At 45.0% G+C, this 20,934-nt stretch overlaps 1 protein-coding gene and 1 long non-coding RNA gene across 3 annotated transcripts in view; one reads left to right on the top strand and one right to left on the bottom strand.

Moving 5' to 3' along the window:
• stxbp4 (syntaxin binding protein 4) overlaps positions 1-9,656 on the bottom strand; it is a 40,103-nt gene extending 30,447 nt beyond the window's left edge. Inside the window, exons 1-6 of one of the 2 annotated variants that reach the window (XM_085434200.1) lie at positions 9,566-9,656; positions 9,295-9,390; positions 9,120-9,189; positions 8,193-8,267; positions 3,375-3,460; positions 2,606-2,759 (exon numbers count right to left, since the gene is read on the bottom strand). In XM_085434200.1, the coding sequence (XP_085290326.1) occupies positions 2,606-2,759; positions 3,375-3,460; positions 8,193-8,267; positions 9,120-9,189; positions 9,295-9,390; positions 9,566-9,632 (548 nt within the window). In that variant the 5' untranslated portion in view covers positions 9,633-9,656. The remainder of the gene's footprint in view (positions 1-2,605; positions 2,760-3,374; positions 3,461-8,192; positions 8,268-9,119; positions 9,190-9,294; positions 9,391-9,565) is intronic. The other variant, XM_085434199.1, reaches the window with a different exon arrangement.
• On the top strand, positions 454-19,821 carry LOC146690013 (uncharacterized). The gene is made up of 3 exons (XR_014915513.1): positions 454-708; positions 18,938-19,059; positions 19,280-19,821. It is a non-coding gene; the product is annotated as an uncharacterized LOC146690013 (long non-coding RNA).
• Positions 19,822-20,934: the final 1,113 nt, after the last annotated feature.

Raw genomic sequence — 20,934 nt, 5'->3', positions numbered from 1 at the left:
AATGTACTCGTAGTTAAAGTACTGCAGTACTGCAGATTGATTATGGATGTCAGTACTGCGCTCTACTAACATGTTAACAGTGTTGGGGAGTAACGGAATACATGTACCGCCGTTACGTATTTAAAATACAAAATATGAGTAACTGTATTCCGTTACAGTTACCGTTTAAAAAGGTGGTATTCAGAATACAGTTACTTTGTTGAAATAAATGGATTACACTGCGGTACTTTCCTGTTTCATTTTGTCACGGGTCAGGACTGTTTGGGTTTTGTTTGACAGCTACGTGCTGTTGTTCCAGGCGGCAGCGTTACGGTTGCCATGGTTACAGGGCGACGCTCTCTCTCTCTCTCTGCGACTGTGTGTTTCAAATTCAAATTCAAATTCAAATTCAAATTTTATTTGTCACGTACACAGTCATACACAGTACGATATGTAGTGAGAGAGCGCCTTTTCGTTGTTGTTGTTGTTGTGCTAAGCTAACAGGCAGAATGCTACAAGCATAGCTCTAAAGAATGTAGCATCATGGGCAGTGTAGTCCGTGCTGCTGGGAGAATGGACTGCCATACACGTTATGGGTCTGTGAGCGCGAGGAGGGAGAAAAAGGGGAGTGGAAAGGTATGAGCAGTCATCGAGGAAAAACGGGAGCTGGAAGCATGTAAATATAATAATAACCACTGCAGCCAAGAAGAGTGCCTGACGAGCCCAGTTGTAAGTAAGCTATTAATGTCACGGTTCTGGGTCCGTTGGACCCAGTATTTTGAGTTTATTATGTTTTGGTTCACTTTTGCATCATGGATTATTCTTTGTTTCTCTGGTACTTTGTGTTTCAGTTATCTTGGTGTTTTGGATTGTTTCTCATTCTCTTGTTGTGATGTTTATTATTATTATTATCATTATTAGAGTTTCATGTTTCTATTATCCATGTTTTAGGAATGGTGGTTTCATGTATAGTTCCGTTCCATGTTTCATTTTCTGTCTCTGTGTTGAGTCCATGTCTCTGAGTTGTGATTCATGTTTCCTGTTTTATTGTGAAAGTCTTTGTCTTATGTTAGTGTGTGCAGCTTTGTTCCCCATGTCTCGTTAGCCCTGATCTCTCCCAGCTGTGTCTCCCTTCTGTGGCCCATTTCCTCATTACTACCCTGTGTATTTAAGCCCTGTGTTTTCCCATGCCCAGTGTCGCGTCGTACCCACAGATTATGCCTGTGTGTCCTTGGGCTCAGTGGTCCATCCTCACTTCATGTTTGTTTTCCTGCCAGCAATAAAGCTGAGGTTTTTTGAGTTACATTCCGTTTTCCGAGTCCTGCATTTGGATCCTCATCTCTGCCTGCCCGCACACAGAGCCCTGACAATTAAGACTCGACTGTGCACCGCGTTCATGTTTTCCTCCGAAACAATAAGCTCCGTTGGAGCAGCCTTTCAACGCCTCTCTCTGTCTCTCGCAAGAAAAGTTGACCCAGACAACAAAGTAAAGCTATTTTTCGGCTACGAGCCGACAGGGACCCCGCCGTATTAGTCAGAGGTCCCTTTACTACAGTTCGGAGTCGCGGACCTTCAGTAACAGTAATAAATCACACAGCAATAGTACATTCACGTTGTTGTAAAAAGCATGATAATATATTAAGTAATCCAAAGTATTCAGAATACGTTACTGTCATTGAGTAACGTAACGGAATACGTTACAGAATACATTTTGGGGCATGTATTCTGTAATGGAATACATTTTAAAAGTAACCTTCCCAACACTGCATGTTATAACTACAGCTAACCAGCCTGTAATGCTCAGGCTGGAACATTAAACTGATATATACCATCATGAGTCCATAATATGATCCAGGCTCCATCATCACGAGTACTTGAATAGATCTGGATGCTGACTCTGCTGTCCTGTTACTTAGTTTGGATGAGTTTTGCTCTGGTCTGACAGCACGTCGCTGTTTCTACTTTAACACTTTTTTATTTCTGTCTTTATGAGTGTCGTGCTTCCTGTTTTATTTTGATAGTCCCTTTCCTGTGTGCAGTGTATCTAGTTTTGCTTCCCCCTGTGTCGTTAGGTCTCATTTGTCCCACCTGTTCATGTCCTCTCGTTGTCCTGCTTGTGTTTCCTCGTTAACCCTCATGTTCCCTCTCTGTGTGCTGTGCATGTCTCCTCGTGGTTCCAGGTTTTCTTGTTCCTAGTTTCTTAGCGTTTTTCTAGTTTTGTTTTTGTATTCAACCTTTTTCTCCAGTGATTAAAGCTCCGCTATCAGTTTAGCTTTCGCCCGAGTCCTCGTCCTGCTGCCACGCAGCGCTACATGACAGATGTGACACAGGGGCAGCGTGTAAAGAAGGTGGCGTGTAAAGTGGCAAAGAAAGGACTTCACAGCTTAACAGCTGTGTTGGTTTCATTAAAAACTCTGAATAAATCAGCTGGAAAGTTGAAATTACTCATGAAGACTCACTGCAGGACGGGTTTAGCTCTCTATGCGTTTTTATGTCTCTGAGACTATTTGTATTTTAATAATAAATATAAAACAGCCAATCAGAATCTGTGTCGAATGTTTTCTGGTTTACAGGGAAGTGAAGGCATCACCGTGAGAGGGAGTTATTTCTGTTCTTTAGATCCTACCTGAAGGCGTGCACAGGTGTGTGCATGGCGTAGGCGGGGTTAGCGGGGTAAGGGGCGGTGTGGGTGTAGGCCGTGACCCCCTCTTTAGGACTGAGGAGCTGGGGGCTCTCTGACCGGGAGGAGGAGGAGGAGGAGGCCGTGTCCGTCAGCTTCCCTTTAAAGAAACGAGAAGAAGAATGAAGAGAGGTGAGCAGGAAGACGTGGGAGAGAGAGAAGAAATGTAATGGCGGAGGGAGGCGGAGGACGATGGGATGCGGCGGGATGGAGAAAAACTGGAACACAGGATCAATTTAGTGACTCAGGACTGAAACTTTGTACTTTGTGAGGACCAGACTAACATGAGAGGACTTTATTTTAGAAAGTAACAGGATTTTTAGAGTGTGAAGATATTTTTGGAAAATGTGGACATTTTTGAGAAGTGGTGATGTTTTTGGAAAGTCGCAACACCTTTGTAAAACTATTATTTTTACTTTTTCGAGAACTTGGGGACATTTTTGGGTCAGAACATATTTAGTGAGGATGTTTTGTCCGCAGTTCTGCGACACGCAGACATGGAAATGAAAAATTAAACTTGTAATGGACTCTTTTAAAAGGACTGTTAGTTTTGGAAAGTGACCACAAAGCGATTTTGTAACATGCTGTGAATTTCCAGGCATTTGAGCTGTTGGAGTACCGTCGTGTCTATCGTCGTCATGTCTTCAGAGGGCTGTCTGAGGGTTCGGTTTGTCCTGGATCGAATGTTCGTGTCGAACGTGATGGTGGGTTTTACCTGTGGACAGCTGCGTGGGAGAGATTCGTCCTGAAGCCGTGATGTGGTTGGAGCTGTACTTCTCCATCAGCTCAGCGAACTCCCTCCTGAAGGACACATGAACACATCACAGCGCCCTGTTTCAGATTCACTTCTCAAAGACCCTCGTCATAACCTCAAACCCAGTCCTTGTGGTGAAACTGAAGGAATTAAGGACATTTCTGTCCAAGACTTTAATTCACATGTAAAAAACATAAAAGAACTGCTAATAACTGCTAAACCAGTATGGATGTCTATGCAGTTTATTTCACAGGCCTGGATTTAAAATATCCGTCTGTCATTAGTTCATGAACAGTTTTTCTTAAGCTGCAGATTCCAGGAAGAAAAATGAATGTCTTGATTGGACGATAAGCGAGAACTCGGACAGCGTCGGACTTTCCTGGAAATCTGAAGAAAAGCACTCAATGATGATTGTTGGAGGCTGTGAGCCGACATACATTAAAGATGTGCTTCATTTAAATGATGTTCCTGCTGCGTGCTCAATGAGCTGCAGTTCAAAGACATCGTTTCCAAAGGGAAAGCACTTTGGAAACATGGCGGCCTGCGCTGGACAGCGTTCAGCACTGAGGCGTTTGAGGAGAGCGAGCTGTGAGATCTGTGAGAGTTTGTCTCCCTCACATGGACACCGAGGAAACCGGACGTCAGTCTCACTCAAACCATCAGCCATCACGGTCTGATCCGATCAGCTGTTAATGCCTTTTAAATGGGATCTGCACGATCATTGAGAAAAACCATTCAGAGATCAGATGTCTGTGGTTCCATCCACCCTCAGCTTACATTCAAACAGCTGCTGGAAAAACTGGAATTCTTGAATTATCTTAACCCCCCCAACAGAAAACGTAAAGCCAGAAGTCTAAACTGCAGCCGTCCACCGTTTCCTTTTACACCACTAACCAATCACATCAGAGATCACCTGGAGGCAAACCTGGAATCAAAAGACAGAAAGCATTTCATGAATCAGCAGGTCGACGCTTCACCCTGACGTGACGACGGAGCACAGAACAGCGTTTGTATCTGTGAGAGCTTCAGTGGAGACCAGGATCAAGCTCTAAATTAAATGTATTTGAAGGATGAGGTCAAACGTAGAGTGTCAGGCAAAGCAACCAGGAAGTATCATGTAAAGGTCAGAGACCAGGACGCCGTCGTGAAGACCTGAAGATCATAAAAACGCTTCCTCACCCTCAATAAACACAAATCAATGATTCAGAGTGAAAATCAACTGAAATGTAGGAAAGACATTTATTCATTAAAATAAGAAAAATGTGCTCGGAATAAACTTAATGTATGCAAATCAAATTTCATTTGAGCAGACTCCATTAAATGTAACAGTTTACTGTGTAATTATTATAATATGGAAAATATAATTGTAAGGTAGTCAAAGTCCGCGTTTTTGGGCAGTTTTATTTTGAGTGTAAAGGTGGAGACGAAGCAGAAATACCGACGCTGGAATGAAACATGAGAAGAAACAGTGACAGGAAATAGTCACGTGTGTGTGGAGGAAAACTAAGAAAATGAGGAGGTCGAGGAACAACAGAAACGTGAAACCCAGAAGCCGCAAGTTCCCATCAGGATTGGAACCAGCTCCAGGACCAGCTCGTGAACAGCCAGCCTGCAGTGGGACAGCTTAAAGACCTCGACCAGGAAGTGAAGTGAACGACTCTGAGCTAGCGTTTAGATTCTTCTGTGGGGGTGGGGGGGTTGGACGATGGGGTGGGCATGGACTGCAAAAACAGAGACCTAAATGGCTGTAGCTCAGGAGGTAGAACAGGTCACATACTGATTGGAAGGTCGGTCGTTCGATCCCAGGCTCCTCCAGTCTGAATGCCAAGTATCCTTGGGCAAGATACTGACCCCAAGATGCTCTTCGATGCATCCATCAGAGTGTGAATGTAGTTAGAAAGCAATAAGTGCCCAGAAAGTGCTTGTGAGAATGGCTGCGATTGGGTGCATGTGGTTTAGAGCACTTTGAGTACTCTGGGAAAGTAGAAAAGCACTATATAAGAATCAGTCCATTCACCACTCACTCAAAACATGAAAGAAAGAGAAAAACTCATCAGATCAGTGATCGATTTTTAAACGTGTCCTCGAACCACCCGAGGATCCGCCCCCCAACCGTCTGCAGCAGCTTAAAAATAATCTTCCACAATATTCCCTCCAATTCAAGCCTCCATCAATGAGCTTAAACTCCACGCTTGTTTTTCTGGTTTTCTCCATCCACCCCCCTTCCCTGCCCCCGCCTGATTGCATCACGGCGTCCTCAGCAGGAACCGTGTGGCTGCAGATAATCATCATCATTAGTTTTAGGTGTGAAACAAACGTCGGCAACATTGGAGCTGTGAGGCGAGTATACACACACACACAGGTTTCGTAACAATAGGGATGAGAATGTGCCAGAGGTGGGACGACCTTTCGTCTGCAGTCACAACAACACGTCACTTCCTGACAGCTGCTGTAAGCTGCTGATCTCTTTGTTGTTCTTTAAATCAGCTTCTGTTCCTCTGCGGACTCTGACCCGCCCCCGTGGTCTCTGTGCTCATTTAAAATGAACGTGTGGTGACCCGAGACTGAGGTCAGCTTTATGTAAAAGCAGCTTGCAGAGTTATTAGCAGTGCGTATTTGTCATTTATAGATGTTGCTGTTAATCTGTGAAATACTAAACACAAATCATTTATAGTTTTATTTTAACACCGATCTGTCCCCATAGATTAGCTGCATTCAGCCAATCGTACACAGCAGAGGTGTCCAACTGGCTGTGAGGAGGCAGAGCCTGCAACATTGTCGACCTCTGAGCTTGACCTCAACACTGATGATTTTAAAGCGACTGCGCAGGACGTCCAGAGTGACTGCAATCTCAGACAAATCAGCAAATGTCTGCAAATACCTGCAACCAATCTGAGTCAGTCTGCAACAGGAGACGCAGCTCACCTGTGTTCTGGTTGTAAGGTGCAGCTCCTGTTAAAGTGTTCCAGTTAAATCCTGCAGCACCATGTCACTATTTCTGTTTGACCTTTGAATTGTTGTTTCAAACCTGCGTGCTTCTGGCTGGACTCAGAATGTAAGGAGGTACATGTGTGTGTAATGTGACAACTTTTCCATTGTCACATTACAGCCACAAACATGAATCAATTTCATTGGAATTCCACGTGAAAGACCAACACAAAGTGGTGTACATGTGAGAAGTGGAACAAAAATCATTCACGATTCCAAACATTTTTTACAAATAAATAACTGCAAAGTGGGGTACATAACATTCCTCTGTTAGCCAAAATTAGCATCCCTTTACTATGACTGTGAACTGCGGATACAACTTTATAACTAAACTAGCTAGTTAGCTAATTCTCCAGCTCTAATTAAGTTGCATTGTTAAAAAAAGCCATCAGCACATCAAAGAACCACCTTACCATCACCTACTGGATTTACAAGGCTCCTTTTCAGAGTCCTGCTATTAGCATTTTCTATTTTGGTTCATTTTAATTAGTGCTGTCAGCGTTAATCTCGTTAAAATGACATTAACGCCATAACTGTATTAACGCGGCAAACCTCCATTAATGAGCTGCCGCGGATCGCCCTGTGCGTGGGGCTGGACGGCATCAACGTGCTAACGTGGGCAAACTCATTGATACTGTGCACGTCAGATTAACGCTGACAGCACTAATTTTTATATAAATTGCTCATGCAGCTAACACTAGCAGGCTTGGCTGGAAAAATGTGTAATAAACTGAACTACTTCTCCACAAAGCAACAGCACCTGTCACTCAAATAGGCCACGCCCCTAATGATGCAAACTTTAAACCTATAAACAGTCGAGCTATTAAAACAGGTTATAACCATGTTTATTTCTTCTGTAAAGGTTTAACAGTCTATGAGGTCTAACTCGCTGCTGGAGCCTCTGCTGGACGTCAGAGGAACTGCAGTGTTAGTGACATTTTTCATGTTTGACCCTTGAAGTGAATCCAGTTCATGAAAACAAATAAAACATATCGTGCTTTCACAGACTGATGGTACAGTTTCATGACGCAACTGTCTCCCCACAGAGATAGCAGGATGTCACCGAGGGGGTCTGATCCCCGGTCATGTCTCTGTGCTGAGCAGCTGCAGCTCTTTCCCAGAGCAGAGACCCTGTGGACAGACAGCCCCGTGTCCCTATTGTGTCAAGCTGTGTTTGAGCTGACGTGAAAAAGCACAGGGGCCAGCAGAGTGCCAGGTCAGTTTACCTCACACATCACCTCACAGCTCGCTCCAAGGACAAATCAAACCACTGACGAGCCTCGTTTCCAGGAGCACGGAAAGCTGAAATCCCATCCTCAGAGCTGCAGAACGTCAGTGTCGTCTCAGTGGGAATAAAAGCAGATTCCATCTTTATGAAGAGCCTCTTTAGAAAAAGCTTAAAACCCGACTTTTCCTCCACTCACACTGAACGAGGGAGCGTAAGAAGCTTAAATGCTCCATTCAGTCATTAAAATGTGACTGGAGAAGTGTCTGCACACCTGAACTTGTGACCCTGAACACTTTAAGGCTCACTTGTCTGTCCACCCACTGCAGGAACATAACCCCGACTGTCAGCATCAACCCCCCGGCCTGGCAGTCACCCCTGCAGCTCAGCTCAGATGTTCTGTTCTAAGATGACTTTCAATCAGCTGCTCTGCTGATCACAGATCATCACCATCAGACAAACCGAGTTCGTCCTCAGATAACCTCAGAAAACATGCTCAGCTCAGCCAGACTGAGAAAAAGCAGTAAAATCAGAGGGATAATTTCAGAATAAAAGCACCTCCTTACCTGGATTCCTCATCTCTGGCGATCAGCAGGGACATGTGATTGGAGACTGAGGCCGTCCTTAAGATCTCCACCGCCCTATCAGGGAGCAGAATCGAGCAGTAAACATTACCAGCGTGTGATGGAAGATAAAGAGTCCATGTGTGAAACTCAAGGACATCTCTGCCTGGTGGAAACATCCTCTGTGGACCTATTGGACAAATAGACTGCAGTACCACCGACAGCCACTAGATGCTGACAGCAACTGACTCGAGCCCAAAAGTCTTTGCTCCTACTGAAAAGTTCAAAAGAACTTTAGTATCCGTCGTGTGGCCGATGATCGATAGCTGTGATTGTCGTTCCATCTACGACTTTCGAGCCTCTGTTTAAAGAATGAAACTGATTTTTAAGTTTAACTGGAACTGTGATACTTGGTTATCATCAGTGTTTATGACGTTGGTGTCTCCAGCTAATAAAAACCATACTTCAGCAGGTAGTACCATCCAGTGTCAGTTTTGACCAGTAAGTTTCATCATCATTTTTTCTGATGAAAACAAGATGATAACAAAATAAAATCTAATCACAAGGACACAAACTGTGATGAATCAACAGTCTGTCAACGAATAAATATGAGATGAAAATATTCTGGAGAGACAAGATCCAATCAAAACTGATTCAGCTGAGCAGAAAGGCGGGACGAGTTTGGAAGTTATCCAATGAGAAGTAATCTCCTGGTGCAACGAGGTTAGACCTGCATTTAGACTTCAACATGTTGATGACCTTAAAGCAGATGTTGAGGCTGCAAAATTTCACGTGCAGCATTCACATAAAGTGTGATGGACACCAACACTCTGCAGTCCATGCAGCTTCACAATTCAAACAGTGCAAATAAACAAGTGATGCGAGACCGCCATGCTGCATTTTCTAAAATACCTCAACAGTGAGACTCACCTCTCATTGGTCACCCCTATCAGGCTGATGTTATTGACATCCAAAATCAGGTCACCTGACTTAAGCCGACCTGGAACAGAGAGTGACAGACAGACGGACGGAGAGAAGGCAAAGTGAGGGACGATAACAGTGTCTGTAGTAACCGATCCACAAAAAATACCAGAAGAATAGCTACCATCCAGAGCGGCCAGCCCACCAGCGATCACTCGCTTTATGTAGATACCAAACTCCTCTCCTGTCAGCTCTCTGTAGCCCCCAATTATTTTAACACCTGTGAACAAACACAGATGAGCTCCAGTTAAAAAAGAGCCTGGCTTTCAGGCTGTACTGGCTCTTCATCTAGTTGTGACAGGCGATCGCAGCATTTTCAGATGCTGAGCTGCGGCTGAAGGAGGAGCGGTTAATAAGGACTCAGAGGTCAGTAAGGTCGAGGGAAAGATGCTCACCGAGTCCCTTCTTGCAGTCGCAGAACTCCAGCCTCTGTACGGCTCGGCTGATGCCGTGTGGGCCCATGATCGTCCTGGCAACAAGCAAAAACACAACAGATTTAAACACATATCAACATCCTCCCTCAGCCAAAGCCCCTCTCGCTCTGTTTCCTCAGAGCGCCGCTGCACAAAATAATCAAATCATCACAGGATTTTGGCATTGTCTCCCTCTCTCCCTCCCACCTCCACCCGGCTACGTCCAACCAATAAAATCTGTCGCCTCCTAAACGACGAGGCGGTTGAACCATGTGGCGACCTGGATGTTTGGAGGCTCGGGCGAACACAAACAGTGATTAGAAATAATCAAAGGAACATTACGGAGCAGTTGTTTTGTGCTTCTGCTGAGAGATTTGTGGGTGAGAAGGTTTCAGATTAAAGCTGAAGAGACTCCGACGTAGTGAACATGATCCTGCTGTCTGCTGGTCGTTCTCAAGTCTCAGCTCAGAGTCAGCACAGAGTCAGTTTGAGCGGCAGTTTGAGTCACATGCTGGTGTCTGAGCGTTTCAAAGGTTCGTGTAGAGGCAGCAAAGCCTGTCACGGACAGACTGACATGAATACTCGAGGCTGGGCCCAGAGGCTTTTTTAAATCTTTGGGCTCTAAGCTCAGTTTGATGCCTCCCTCAAACACCGACTAAAGACATCGAAACAGATGCTGTGTCAGTTTTATGGGAGTAGCAACAAGAGAGAGCTGATCCTTTAATTTGGGTTCACTTACACTCAAAATAATCATGTTGACCACTTCCAAAAATAGCAAATGAACGGTCACATGGTGCATCTGCTGTTTTGCTCTCTCTCTCTCTCTTTAGTGACACACATCTCTGCAGATGACACGTTTTTTCATACAGTGGTCATGCAAAGGATCCAGTTAGTTCTTTGTGTATTATATTGCCCCCTTGAGGACTGACAATAATCACTTCCACCTAAAAGTCTTCAGAGGTCTACTGGATTAAAACCAAGCACCAAATAAATTCTGCAACTTTACCTGGAAGGTCTTTTTTTTAGGTTAGGAAAGGTTAAGGATACTGTGCTTCTCTGTTTCATTTAAACTTAATTTACCAACCAGCTGCAAAGAGAAAGCTTTTCATACACATGTTGATTTAACAGTCATGTTTGCAGTTTAGATGGTTAGGTGGATGGTTGGTTGGATAGTTGGATGATTAGGTGGATGGTTGGATGGTTAGTTGCATGGTTGGATGGTTAGGTGGATGGTTGGATGGTTAGGTGGATGGTTGAATGGATGGTTGGGTGGTTAGGTGGATGGTTGGTTGGATAGTTACATGGTTGGATGGATGGATGGTTAGTTGGATGGCTGGTTGGCTAGATGGATGGTTAGGTGGATGGTTAGGTGGTTAGTTGGATGGTTGGTTGGATAGTTCCATGGTTGGATGGATGGTTGGATGGTTAGTTGGATGGTTGGTTGGATAGTTGGATGGTTGGGTGGTTAGGTGGATGGTTGGTTGGATAGTTGAATGATTAGGTGGATGGTTGGTTGGTTAGTGTCATGGTTGGATGGTTAAGTGGATGGTTGGATGGATGGTTGGGTGGTTAGGTGGATGGTTGGTTGGATAGTTGGATGATTAGGTGGATGGTTGGTTGGATAGTTGCATGGTTGGATGCTAAGGTGGATGATTGGATGGTTGGTTGGATAGTTGGAGCTGCAAAGAGAAAGCTTTTTATACATATGTTGATTTAACAGTCATGTTTGCAGTTTAGATGGTTAGATGGATGTTTAGATGGTTGGTTAGTTGGATGGAAGGTTGGATGGTTAGGTGGATGGTTGGTTGGATAGTTGCATGGTTGGATGGTTGGATGGTTAGTTGGATGGCTGGTTGGCTAGATGGATGGTTGGATGGTTAGGTGGTTAGTTGGATGGTTGGTTGGATAGTTGCATGGTTGGATGGTTAGGTGAATGGTTGGGTGGTTAGGTAGATGGTTGGGTGGTTAGGTGGATGGTTGGTTGGATAGTTGGGTGGTTAGGTGGATGGTTGGTTGGATAGTTGGATGATTGGTTGGATAGTTGGATGATTAGGTGGATGGTTAGTTGGATAGTTGCATGGTTGGATGGTTAGGTGGATGGTTAGGTGGTTAGTTGGATGGTTGGTTGGATAGTTCCATGGTTGGATGGTTAGGTGGATGGTTGGGTGGTTAGGTGGATGGTTGGTTGGGTGGTTAGGTGGATGGTTGGTTGGTTAGTTGGATGATTGGTTGGATAGTTGGATGATTAGTTGGATGGCTGGTTGGCTAGATGGATGGTTGGGTGGTTAGGTGGATGGTTGGTTGGATAGTTGGATGATTAGGTGGATGGTTGGTTGGATAGTTGCATGGTTGGATGGATGAATGGATGGATGAATGGTTGGAAATAAAACAAACAGCAAAGATGTCCACTGTGAGCGACCATCTTTGAACAGAGGCGGGGGTTTACGACACCAACTCTCTGCCATCTATAATCCAGTTTTGAGATCCCTTCCCAGACGCCTTAAAGCCCACTCACATCCTGGGCCATCTGATCTCAGGAATTCACATGATAAGGTGGGGCCAGGTTTCACAATGAACTCACCCGAAACTCTGGCTGATTGGGACCCACACCCAGTTTCACACCTTGGCTCAGGCGATTAGAGGATCATCAGGGGGTCCTTTTGTCCCTCTGTGGGGGGATACTCCCACTAGGTTTATATCTGGGACTCTCCACCATTTGACCTTAGAACTGAAGAAGCTTCTCGGATGAGAGGTGAAACGTCTTCAAGTAACTTAAAGAAGTCCAGACGCTTTTCTTTGCAAGCTCCTTTGACTACGATGACCTGGATGACTGAGAACCTTCACAGACAAACAGCAAAGATCCAAAGCAGCATTTGCTTTTGGAAGCTGTTGCTGTAAACCTACAAGCTGCAGGTAAAGAAGCTCCCAGAGCAAGAGAAACAGGCCAAACTGAAACTGCGCAACCAGAATGAGGTTCCTACATCTTGGAACTAAAGAACACATGGGTAATATCATCGATGGAAACAGGCCACAGAAGCAAGACCCAACCAAGTGAAGCCCACTCTCCAGGAAGTAGACATACCATTACCCTAGTCTACTGTAAATAAAAGACTTCCAGAAAGAAGAGTGTCCCACAGTTTGACAGATGAAAGTAAAACCATCCAGCAGAATAAATAGAATAAAGCAAAACAACTTTAAGGTTTTGAGTGGCTCATGATCAGAGTTACAGAAAATCATTCCAATGACACTGAGTCACTGCTGTTTAGTTCATTCAGACTACGTTGGAACATAGCTGCCCTGATACAGCGCGGGGAATAATGATTTCATCTCCTGCTGAATCTGTTTGTTTCTCTAATTTTTATGGAAGTTGTATTTTAAGAGCGATACAACCAAAAATCCAGAAAAAAAAACACATAACATAGAAGTTATAAATTGCTTTTAATGCATTTGATCTCCAAGCAAAACATGACTTAGTACTTGGTGGAGGAACAGCTGCTTCTGCACAGCAGTGTGATGTTTCTTGTAGGGGGTGGCGGGGAGGGGGTATTGTGGGTACTGCAACACTTTAGTCCATTATGGTGCAATGTGCTACCAATGATGTTCTGGGCCTTCAGATCAGATCAGATGTAGTTTTGGGGAGATCCACCACTCATAAGATGAGATCTTGCATGGAGCTCCAGACTATGATGCTCATTTGATGCTGACGTCCTAAGACAGCTCTTTGGTCTTCTCTGAGGTGTGAAGAGGTTAGAATGGATGAAACTGATTCTGTGGACAGGTGTGTGTTATACACACCAATAGCGATTTGGGATCAGGAGGATCTGTAAGTGACTGATTGACTGAAGTCTGTGTGCCACATGGGTTAAAAGCCAGTCTGTAGGAACGTGAAGTCTGACTGGTTTATTTCACACACTGATATGTCCAAATTCCTTTGGAAAAATAAACCCCCACGTATAAGCTTAAAAACACTACAAAAGACCAAGGATAAAGGAGGACTAGAACTGCCTAACTTTCAGCACTACTTCTTAGCCAGCAGGCTTCAGTTTATCTCAGGATGGCTAAAACATACCCTCTTAGATGAACCTTGGCTAGATGTAGAACAGACACTTTGCAATAATCTAGAGATTTCAGATCTACCATTTATCAGCTCAAACATCTAACGACATGAATGCTTTAAAAGCATCAACATCAGCTCTTCTCTGACAGCATGGTGGGAGTTTCTAAAATTGACGGAGTCTTCATTAATCCCATGCAAACGTACACCTATCTGGAACAACCCTGACATATTACAAAACAATAATATGATAAACTTTCCAGATTGGAGTGGTAAAGGAATCAAATATTTAGAACATATACTAGAAGGAACAGAATTTATTTCATTTGACAGACTAGTTACACAATATGGGATCAACAAGAAAAGATTTTTAGAATATCAACAAATTAAATCCATAGTAAAAAAGAAATTTAAACCGGGTCAAGTTGAACTACAAACACCACCAAGTGTGGTTCAATTTCTTACTCTTAAAACCCCCAAATTACTATCCAAAATATACAGAATGCTTTCTAAAACGGATGAATCAATATCACTTCCTATTGCAAAATGGGAAGCGGATTTATCAGTTAACTTAGACCTAAACTTCTGGTCTCAGATTTGCTTAAAAACCTTTCATCTAATTAGAAATCCCAGTCTTCAATTAATTCAATACAAAATACTACATGGAGTGCACTATACAGGTCATCGGATGTTCAAGATGGGTTATACGTTTACCAACAACTGCTCACACTGCCAAACCAATTCACCGGACAATTATATCCACGCTCTTTGGTTCTGTCCACCAGTTCAGAAGTTTTGGCGCGAGATATGTGAAGACTTATCGAAGTGTCTGAAATGTAACATTCCAACTTCCCCCTTAGTGTGTTTGTTGGGCAGCTTAGATAACGTCACTACAGAAAAGAATATAGCCCATACTGTTTTCACTGCCCTATGCATAGCCAAGAAAACAGTCCTCATGAACTGGAAAAATAAAAATAATCTTAATTCTAACCAATATAGAAATTATCTATTAGATTACATTAGTCTTGATACAGCCTCTGCCACCACTTCAGATCAATTGCTCTGGGCTCCTTTGATCAGCTCCATCACCTACTGGGGGTGGGGGGCATAGTTTGGTCCCACCTTTGCTGTTGTGATTGGTGTGGGGGTAGGGACAGGCTTGGGGCATCGGGGGTTCCCCAGGAGCATCTTCCTTGGAGGGCTCAACCCGGGGTTGCGGTCATGGCCTATTAAGGGCTCTGTTGGCTCTTAGGTGACGGTTTCCTCGTGGCTGCGTGTACTGACCTGGTAACCTGGGTGCCCCTGGGTGGGTCCAGGATGGGCGTGGGGTTCTGGGGGTGCTCCATCTCTGGGCTGGGGCCCTGGCTGGGCCTTGGGGGCTTGGGTCCCGGTTGGTGTGTTGCCGGGGTTGTGGGCGGGTGGGCTGTCCTGGGCTCTGTGGGGCCAGGTGGCGCTGCTGCACTGGTCCCCGGTCCAGATGGGCCTGGGCCCCCCTTTCCCTGGTGGGTTGCAGAGTATGGGGGTGCCTACTGGGGTCAGCGGGGGAGCTGGCCCCAGGGAGGGGTCACTTGCCCCTCCCTTCCTTCCCTCCCCATCTCCAGCTGCCTCCCTCTTCCTGCTCCATTTTATCCTCAGTTTTATCCCACAACTTAGACATTCACATTACTCACACTCTCATTACACATACATATAGGATCTTGGGGGTGGGCACGATACACGGAATCCAAAGTACCATCAGGGTGTACACCTCACCCCTGGCGTCGTTGCCCACCTCTCAATGTTAAATACACGTAGACATTGAGGGCTAGCAGGAGGGACCATGCGCTTACCTGCTGCTCTCTGGCAGGTAGCTCCATGCCCTCCTGGGTTTTAAATGCACCTTAGAACACACATGCATCAACACTACAATGAGCGGGTGGAGGGAGGTTTGGAGTCTTTTCTCACCCCCATTCTCTGCGACCTGCTGGAGCGGGGGGGCTAGGAGGAGGAGTTGGCCGTCCGACTGCGGTCTGGAGTGTGGGGCCTCCCTGCTGCTGCGGAGTCGGGGCGGTCTGTTTCTCCCCACCACAGGGAAAAGGGTAACACCACCTGGGTCTGGGTGCAGTTCCCCCCTCCAGGGGCAAGGGTACCTAGACCTGGTTTGTAGAGTACGCTTGGGGAGTGTGATCGTGTGTACAGCGTCTCTTTATGTCTGTCTCCACGTTGGTTGAGTGTGGAGTAAGTGCATATGAGAGCATGAGGGTGGGAATGGATGTTTGTGTCTGTGTGTGCCTGTATGTCTGTGTCTATATGTCAGGTTGGGTGTCAGGCGCCACCTCTCTGGGGACATCTCAGGCCCTCCAAGGTTTGGAGGCCTATATCCCCCCACCACCACTTCCCCTGCTGGTGGCGGACTCCCTCAGACATCGGTGCGTTGGTGGTTCTTTGTGTCCGGGGATGGGCATCCAGGTACACACCGGCTCACTCCTTGATGGCTGCTTGTCGGGGCCTGGAGCCTGGGGCTCGCTTGGGCCACTTCAGGGGGTGGGGTGCCCTCGGCCTCTCGGCCTGGGGCTCGGTCACTCTGGCACAGCTGGCTGCTGGCGGAGCTCACGGGCGCGTCACTGCAACCCCCCCTGGCTTCTGCTCCGCGGCTGCTGAGCCACCCCTCATCTGGGACTCTCCTCAGCTCTTTCTGGGACAGTGGCGCGGCTGCCCCTCTGTTGGTCTTCCTTGGTCTCTTGTGTTCTGGGGGCCTCTGGATGTCTGGAGTTTTGATCTCCTCCATACCTGCTTCATACCCTGGAGGACGGGGCTGTGGCCCCCCCACACCCTCTAGCAGATCATTACATGAAGGAACCTTTTAAAAACAAGCGCGTCCATGCTCACAGGTGTACACACGGGTGATCACACCCACAAACTACACCCTTTTGGGCTCCTACCTCAAAGCACACTGTGTTCTGTTGATCTTATGTGCTGCACAATAATGTTTAATATTTAGTATTTACTGTCATATTCACATAGATTATCGTGATGTTGTTTATTATGCTGCTCTTTTTTTTCTTTCTTCTGGTTGTTTTCTCTTTTTTCTTTCTCAACAGGTGATCCAGGTGATTGATAGATGGATTTTTTTGTCTGCTTATTTTGTTGTTTTTTTTGTTTTTTGCCCTTTATCCCCGTCCCTCTTCCCCCCTGTTTTTGTTTCCCTCTTTCTTTTCCCCAGTCCGTCCCGTATTTAACAAGTAAAAATAAAATAAAATAAACAATAAAAGGTGAATCAAATGGACCATTACGGCAAGGCTGGGATGGTCCATTTGGTAAAGTAAATCCGTCGGGCATCTTCCTTTGCCTTTAGACAATAATTCTGATGCAAAAGAGCCAAACGGGACAGGCAAAAAAGGAAAAAAAAAAAAAAAAAAGGCCACTCAATGTTAAAATGTCCAATCATATGGCTGCTTTACGGCTAACAGCTCCAGTTTTGGTGCACAGTGAAATTCTGTGTCCTAAAGATGGTGTGGAGTCTCGTTTTATTCCATTTATAGATTTCCATTATAGTTAATTTATAGTTGGATTTTTCTTTTGGCCAATGAGAATCTCTCCTGTCAAACACATCATTGCAGGCATGAACTCAGATCTAAATGCTCAGACTCACTTGGGTATTTGATGCATTCACTGTAAGCCTGGATCAGTACAGCAAGACGCTGCCAGATCTTATCACTCTGCATAACCTTTGGCTTCCGCCTGCACCCGGCTCAGCGATGAAGAGTCATTATCGTGAGTTTGTCTACTACACGTAAAACAAACGTACCTTTCCACATCAGTAACCTGACAGCAGCAGCTCCCCCAGGCCCACAAACAGACGACAGCAGCTGACAATGTGCAGCGAAGCCAACTGCTGGGACACAAGGGAGCAATTAAACTGATCACTTAATACCTGATAATCTGCACGACCTGTCGCAAATGATTAACATCCCACAGAGGCCGGGCACCAGCGAGGACACGCTAACACCGCTGCAGAGCCTCCAGACCACCATCGCCTACACCTACGCACCTTATCTGTAGCTTTACCTGCAGAAGAAACAAACCTTCCACTTAAACCTGCAGTATAGTTTACTGGCTGCATCAATGAAACTGAAAGAGATGTGCCTGAGGTTTTGTGCTGTTATGTAGATATTAAACAGATCCATGTGTCACAGTTTTAACTGACTTTTTTCTATTTTTAGTAACTGGTCATTAATGAAATAATGGAACATTCACCAGTTTAATGTTGCTGGTTTAAAGCGATCGATTCCATGTACAATAAAATTATATCTAAAGAGAAGCCTGGTCACATATTCTCCACCTGAAAACGTCTTTTACCCTCACTTCTAAAGTGAGGCACATATTTCAGATGTTCCAACATCTGACAAAGTTTTAACATTAACTGAGCCCACCTCAGGGTCTTTGTCCACAGACACAGATGACTGAGTGTTTTACCTGACAGTAGGTTAAAGTCTTCTAGCTCTTCCTTCACAGTCATCATCAGCTCTTTGTCCACCTGTTAAGGCCTACAGAGGAGTAGACTACACCCCTGGAACCTCCGGTCACTTGGGAAAAATGTGTGTTCCCGCAGTGGTTGTGGATGGTTTCAGGAGGCTTGCTGGGTGAGATCGGTTGCAAAGAGGTTGCTGCACCAAAAACCTCCTTGCAACTGCTTTGATCACAGGCAGACGGCTGCGATCAGCTGAAGTTTTTAATGAAAGATGCAGACCTTTCTGCAAAATATTAACATTTACACTCTGAGCAAAAGTGTAGCTTTAAAACATGCAGTGCATACACCAGCAAATGTGGAACTTTTACTTTGAAGGTGAAAGGTCTCCAGTCAGCATTTTCACAGTGTCACTAGCACTTGGTGAATCATTCTTCCACGTGAACAACAGGTGATGCTGATTCTGCTAGAGACCAAAGCAGCACCATGCACCTCTCTGCAGCAACCAGCTGGAGAGTTACACCAACTTGTATCTGAGATGTCACATTAGCAAAATGCTTCTTTTAATCCAAAAACCAATGAGGACTGAGAACTGAAAGGTAAAAACAGCCGAATTCTTATTTGTCTTCTTCTTGATTAGCTGCATCCTTGCACTGTATGATTTCATCACACATACTAATTCCACTTAGTGAAGTCTCCTCTAAAGTTTGGGGAAATAAACTCAGCTGGACAATAAGGTTTAAGTTCAGACGTAACTTCTGCTGTAAAGCTGGACATTTAAAGCTGAACATCCTTTATGTGGACATTAAAAGAACTGCAGTTTCTGTCTCATGCCACTCACTTCATTTTTCAGCCGTTGAAGTTGCTGCTTGAGCGTCACCCCACCTCCCCCAAGAGCTGTGAAAGCCAGGATTTAATTTCATTCAAATGTTCCAGCAAAGAGAGGATCACATGAAAATGAAGGAAGAGAAGGAAGTGAGTTCAGGTTTGAATGTTTGCTTCCAGTGTTGTGTTAAATATCTGTGCAGCCAAATGAACAGATAACTTATTTTCTTCAGTCTAAACTGATGAAAATGCACGCTGATCCGTGAGCTATGCAAATGTGCAGAGAGCTGCAGCGCGTGAGGATTACTGTTTGGTGTTTGCATATTTAATCTGCTCCTGTCTGTTTGCCGTCTTTCTCTGTATGTTTAAGTGTCAAATAAAAGCACGAGAGGGGGAACACAAAGAGGAGACTCCCTGCGGTGAAGCGCAGCAGATGTTTTCCCCAGCTTGAGTGATGGGGATGGATCCACACGCTGACAGATTATTACCAGACACAGGAAGCTGTGCAGGAAACCCGAACTGCTGGCTCACGTTTCACTTTCACGTCTCATTCATAGCCAGTACATAAAAAGAAGTAAGGGATGCTTATCATGGAGTGTGTTTGTTTGATTGCCAGGAGTCATGCTGTTTAATACAGTTGAGCTGAATACTTCATAACACTCGTAAAACACTCCTGTTTTGATTTCTCCAACATTCAACACTTCAATATGTTTCCAGCACCTTGTTGAATCTGTGCCATGGAGAGTTAATGCAGTTCTGTAGCCCTAACACTGGTCCTAACATGGCGTGTATAATAATGGTGAGTCTACATTAGAGCTGCTTAACCTCCGACCTGAACTCTTCCATGGCAGCATTCTTAATTTCTCTTTGATATTTGGGCATATTGGGACCTGATGAATGTAAAAACAAAGAATCACCAATTTTTTTTTTAAACCAATTTTTGTTTCTAAGAAAAATGAGAGCCACATATGAGGATATTTGTTTTAAATTTTGATAAAACAGAGGCAGTGTAATGTCCTCGTAGGTCCTTGTAGAGCAAAATTTAGTATTTTGGTCTAGACAACCCAAAATGTGATGTCCACATATGTGGACGGCAGGTCCTAGGAGGTTAAAGATGCTCAGATGACTGAAGCAGAAGGTTTCCAAAGAACTGCAGCTGAAGTTCTTTACATCTGTAAAGCTGTGTCTGAACAAAGCAAAGACTTCTGCAGTGAACAAGACCAGAGTGGAGTTGTTTGTCCTTAATGCACAGCAGCATGCTTGGATGAAACCAAACCTCATACGACCATGAGCACGGTGGTGGAGGGATGATGATCTGAGTGCACCGTAAACTTCTCTGTATACCAAAGTAATCTAGAGCCAGTGTGAGGCCATCTGTCCCACAGCTGAAACTTGGACCAAACTGGGTCATCAACAGGACCGCAGCAGATCTCCAACAGAACAACTGAAAAAGAAAAGAATGGAGCTGCTGCAGAGCTCAGAGAGCTGTGCATGAATGAATGCTGCAAACCTGAATGAAACGAAGCAACGCCGCAAAGAAGAGTGGAGCAAAACTCCTCCACAACCCCCTGATAGACTGATGAGATGACACAGAAACTACCACTGCAACGTGTTGCTGTTGAGTACATTCCTGCAATAAACCATCAGTCAATCTGATGTTGATATCTAGGTGATATCCACGCATGTGTTTACGCCTAACCTGGCTCGTCTGTCCATCAGCAGCAGGTCCCTTTGCAGCCGTGGATTTTTATCTCTTTCTAAACCCAGAACGTGGTTGTTGTTTATTTCAGTTCCAGCTAAAATAACGGAGGTTCATAACATTCATGCAGAGGAGGCAAAACCAAAGCGTTCTGGAGGTGAAACCATGGAACGACTGTCACTGGATGCCTTTTCATCAGGGTCACTCAGGGTTTGGTGGTTTGATCCCTCAGTGCTCCAGTCTGCATGCCAAAGTGCCCTTGGGCCAGACACTGAACCCTGATGGACTCATCGCACTGTGACTGTGAATGTGTGCCTGCATGTTTT

This window comes from Copadichromis virginalis, linkage group LG16 (assembly GCF_057382275.1).
Source record: "Copadichromis virginalis isolate Kocher_CV1m ecotype Utaka linkage group LG16, C_Virginalis_male_GT1.1, whole genome shotgun sequence".
In the NCBI taxonomy this organism is placed as follows: domain Eukaryota; kingdom Metazoa; phylum Chordata; class Actinopteri; order Cichliformes; family Cichlidae; genus Copadichromis; species Copadichromis virginalis.
The sequence above is the reverse complement of the archived record's forward strand: the minus strand, read 5'-3'. Positions and strand labels throughout refer to the sequence as shown.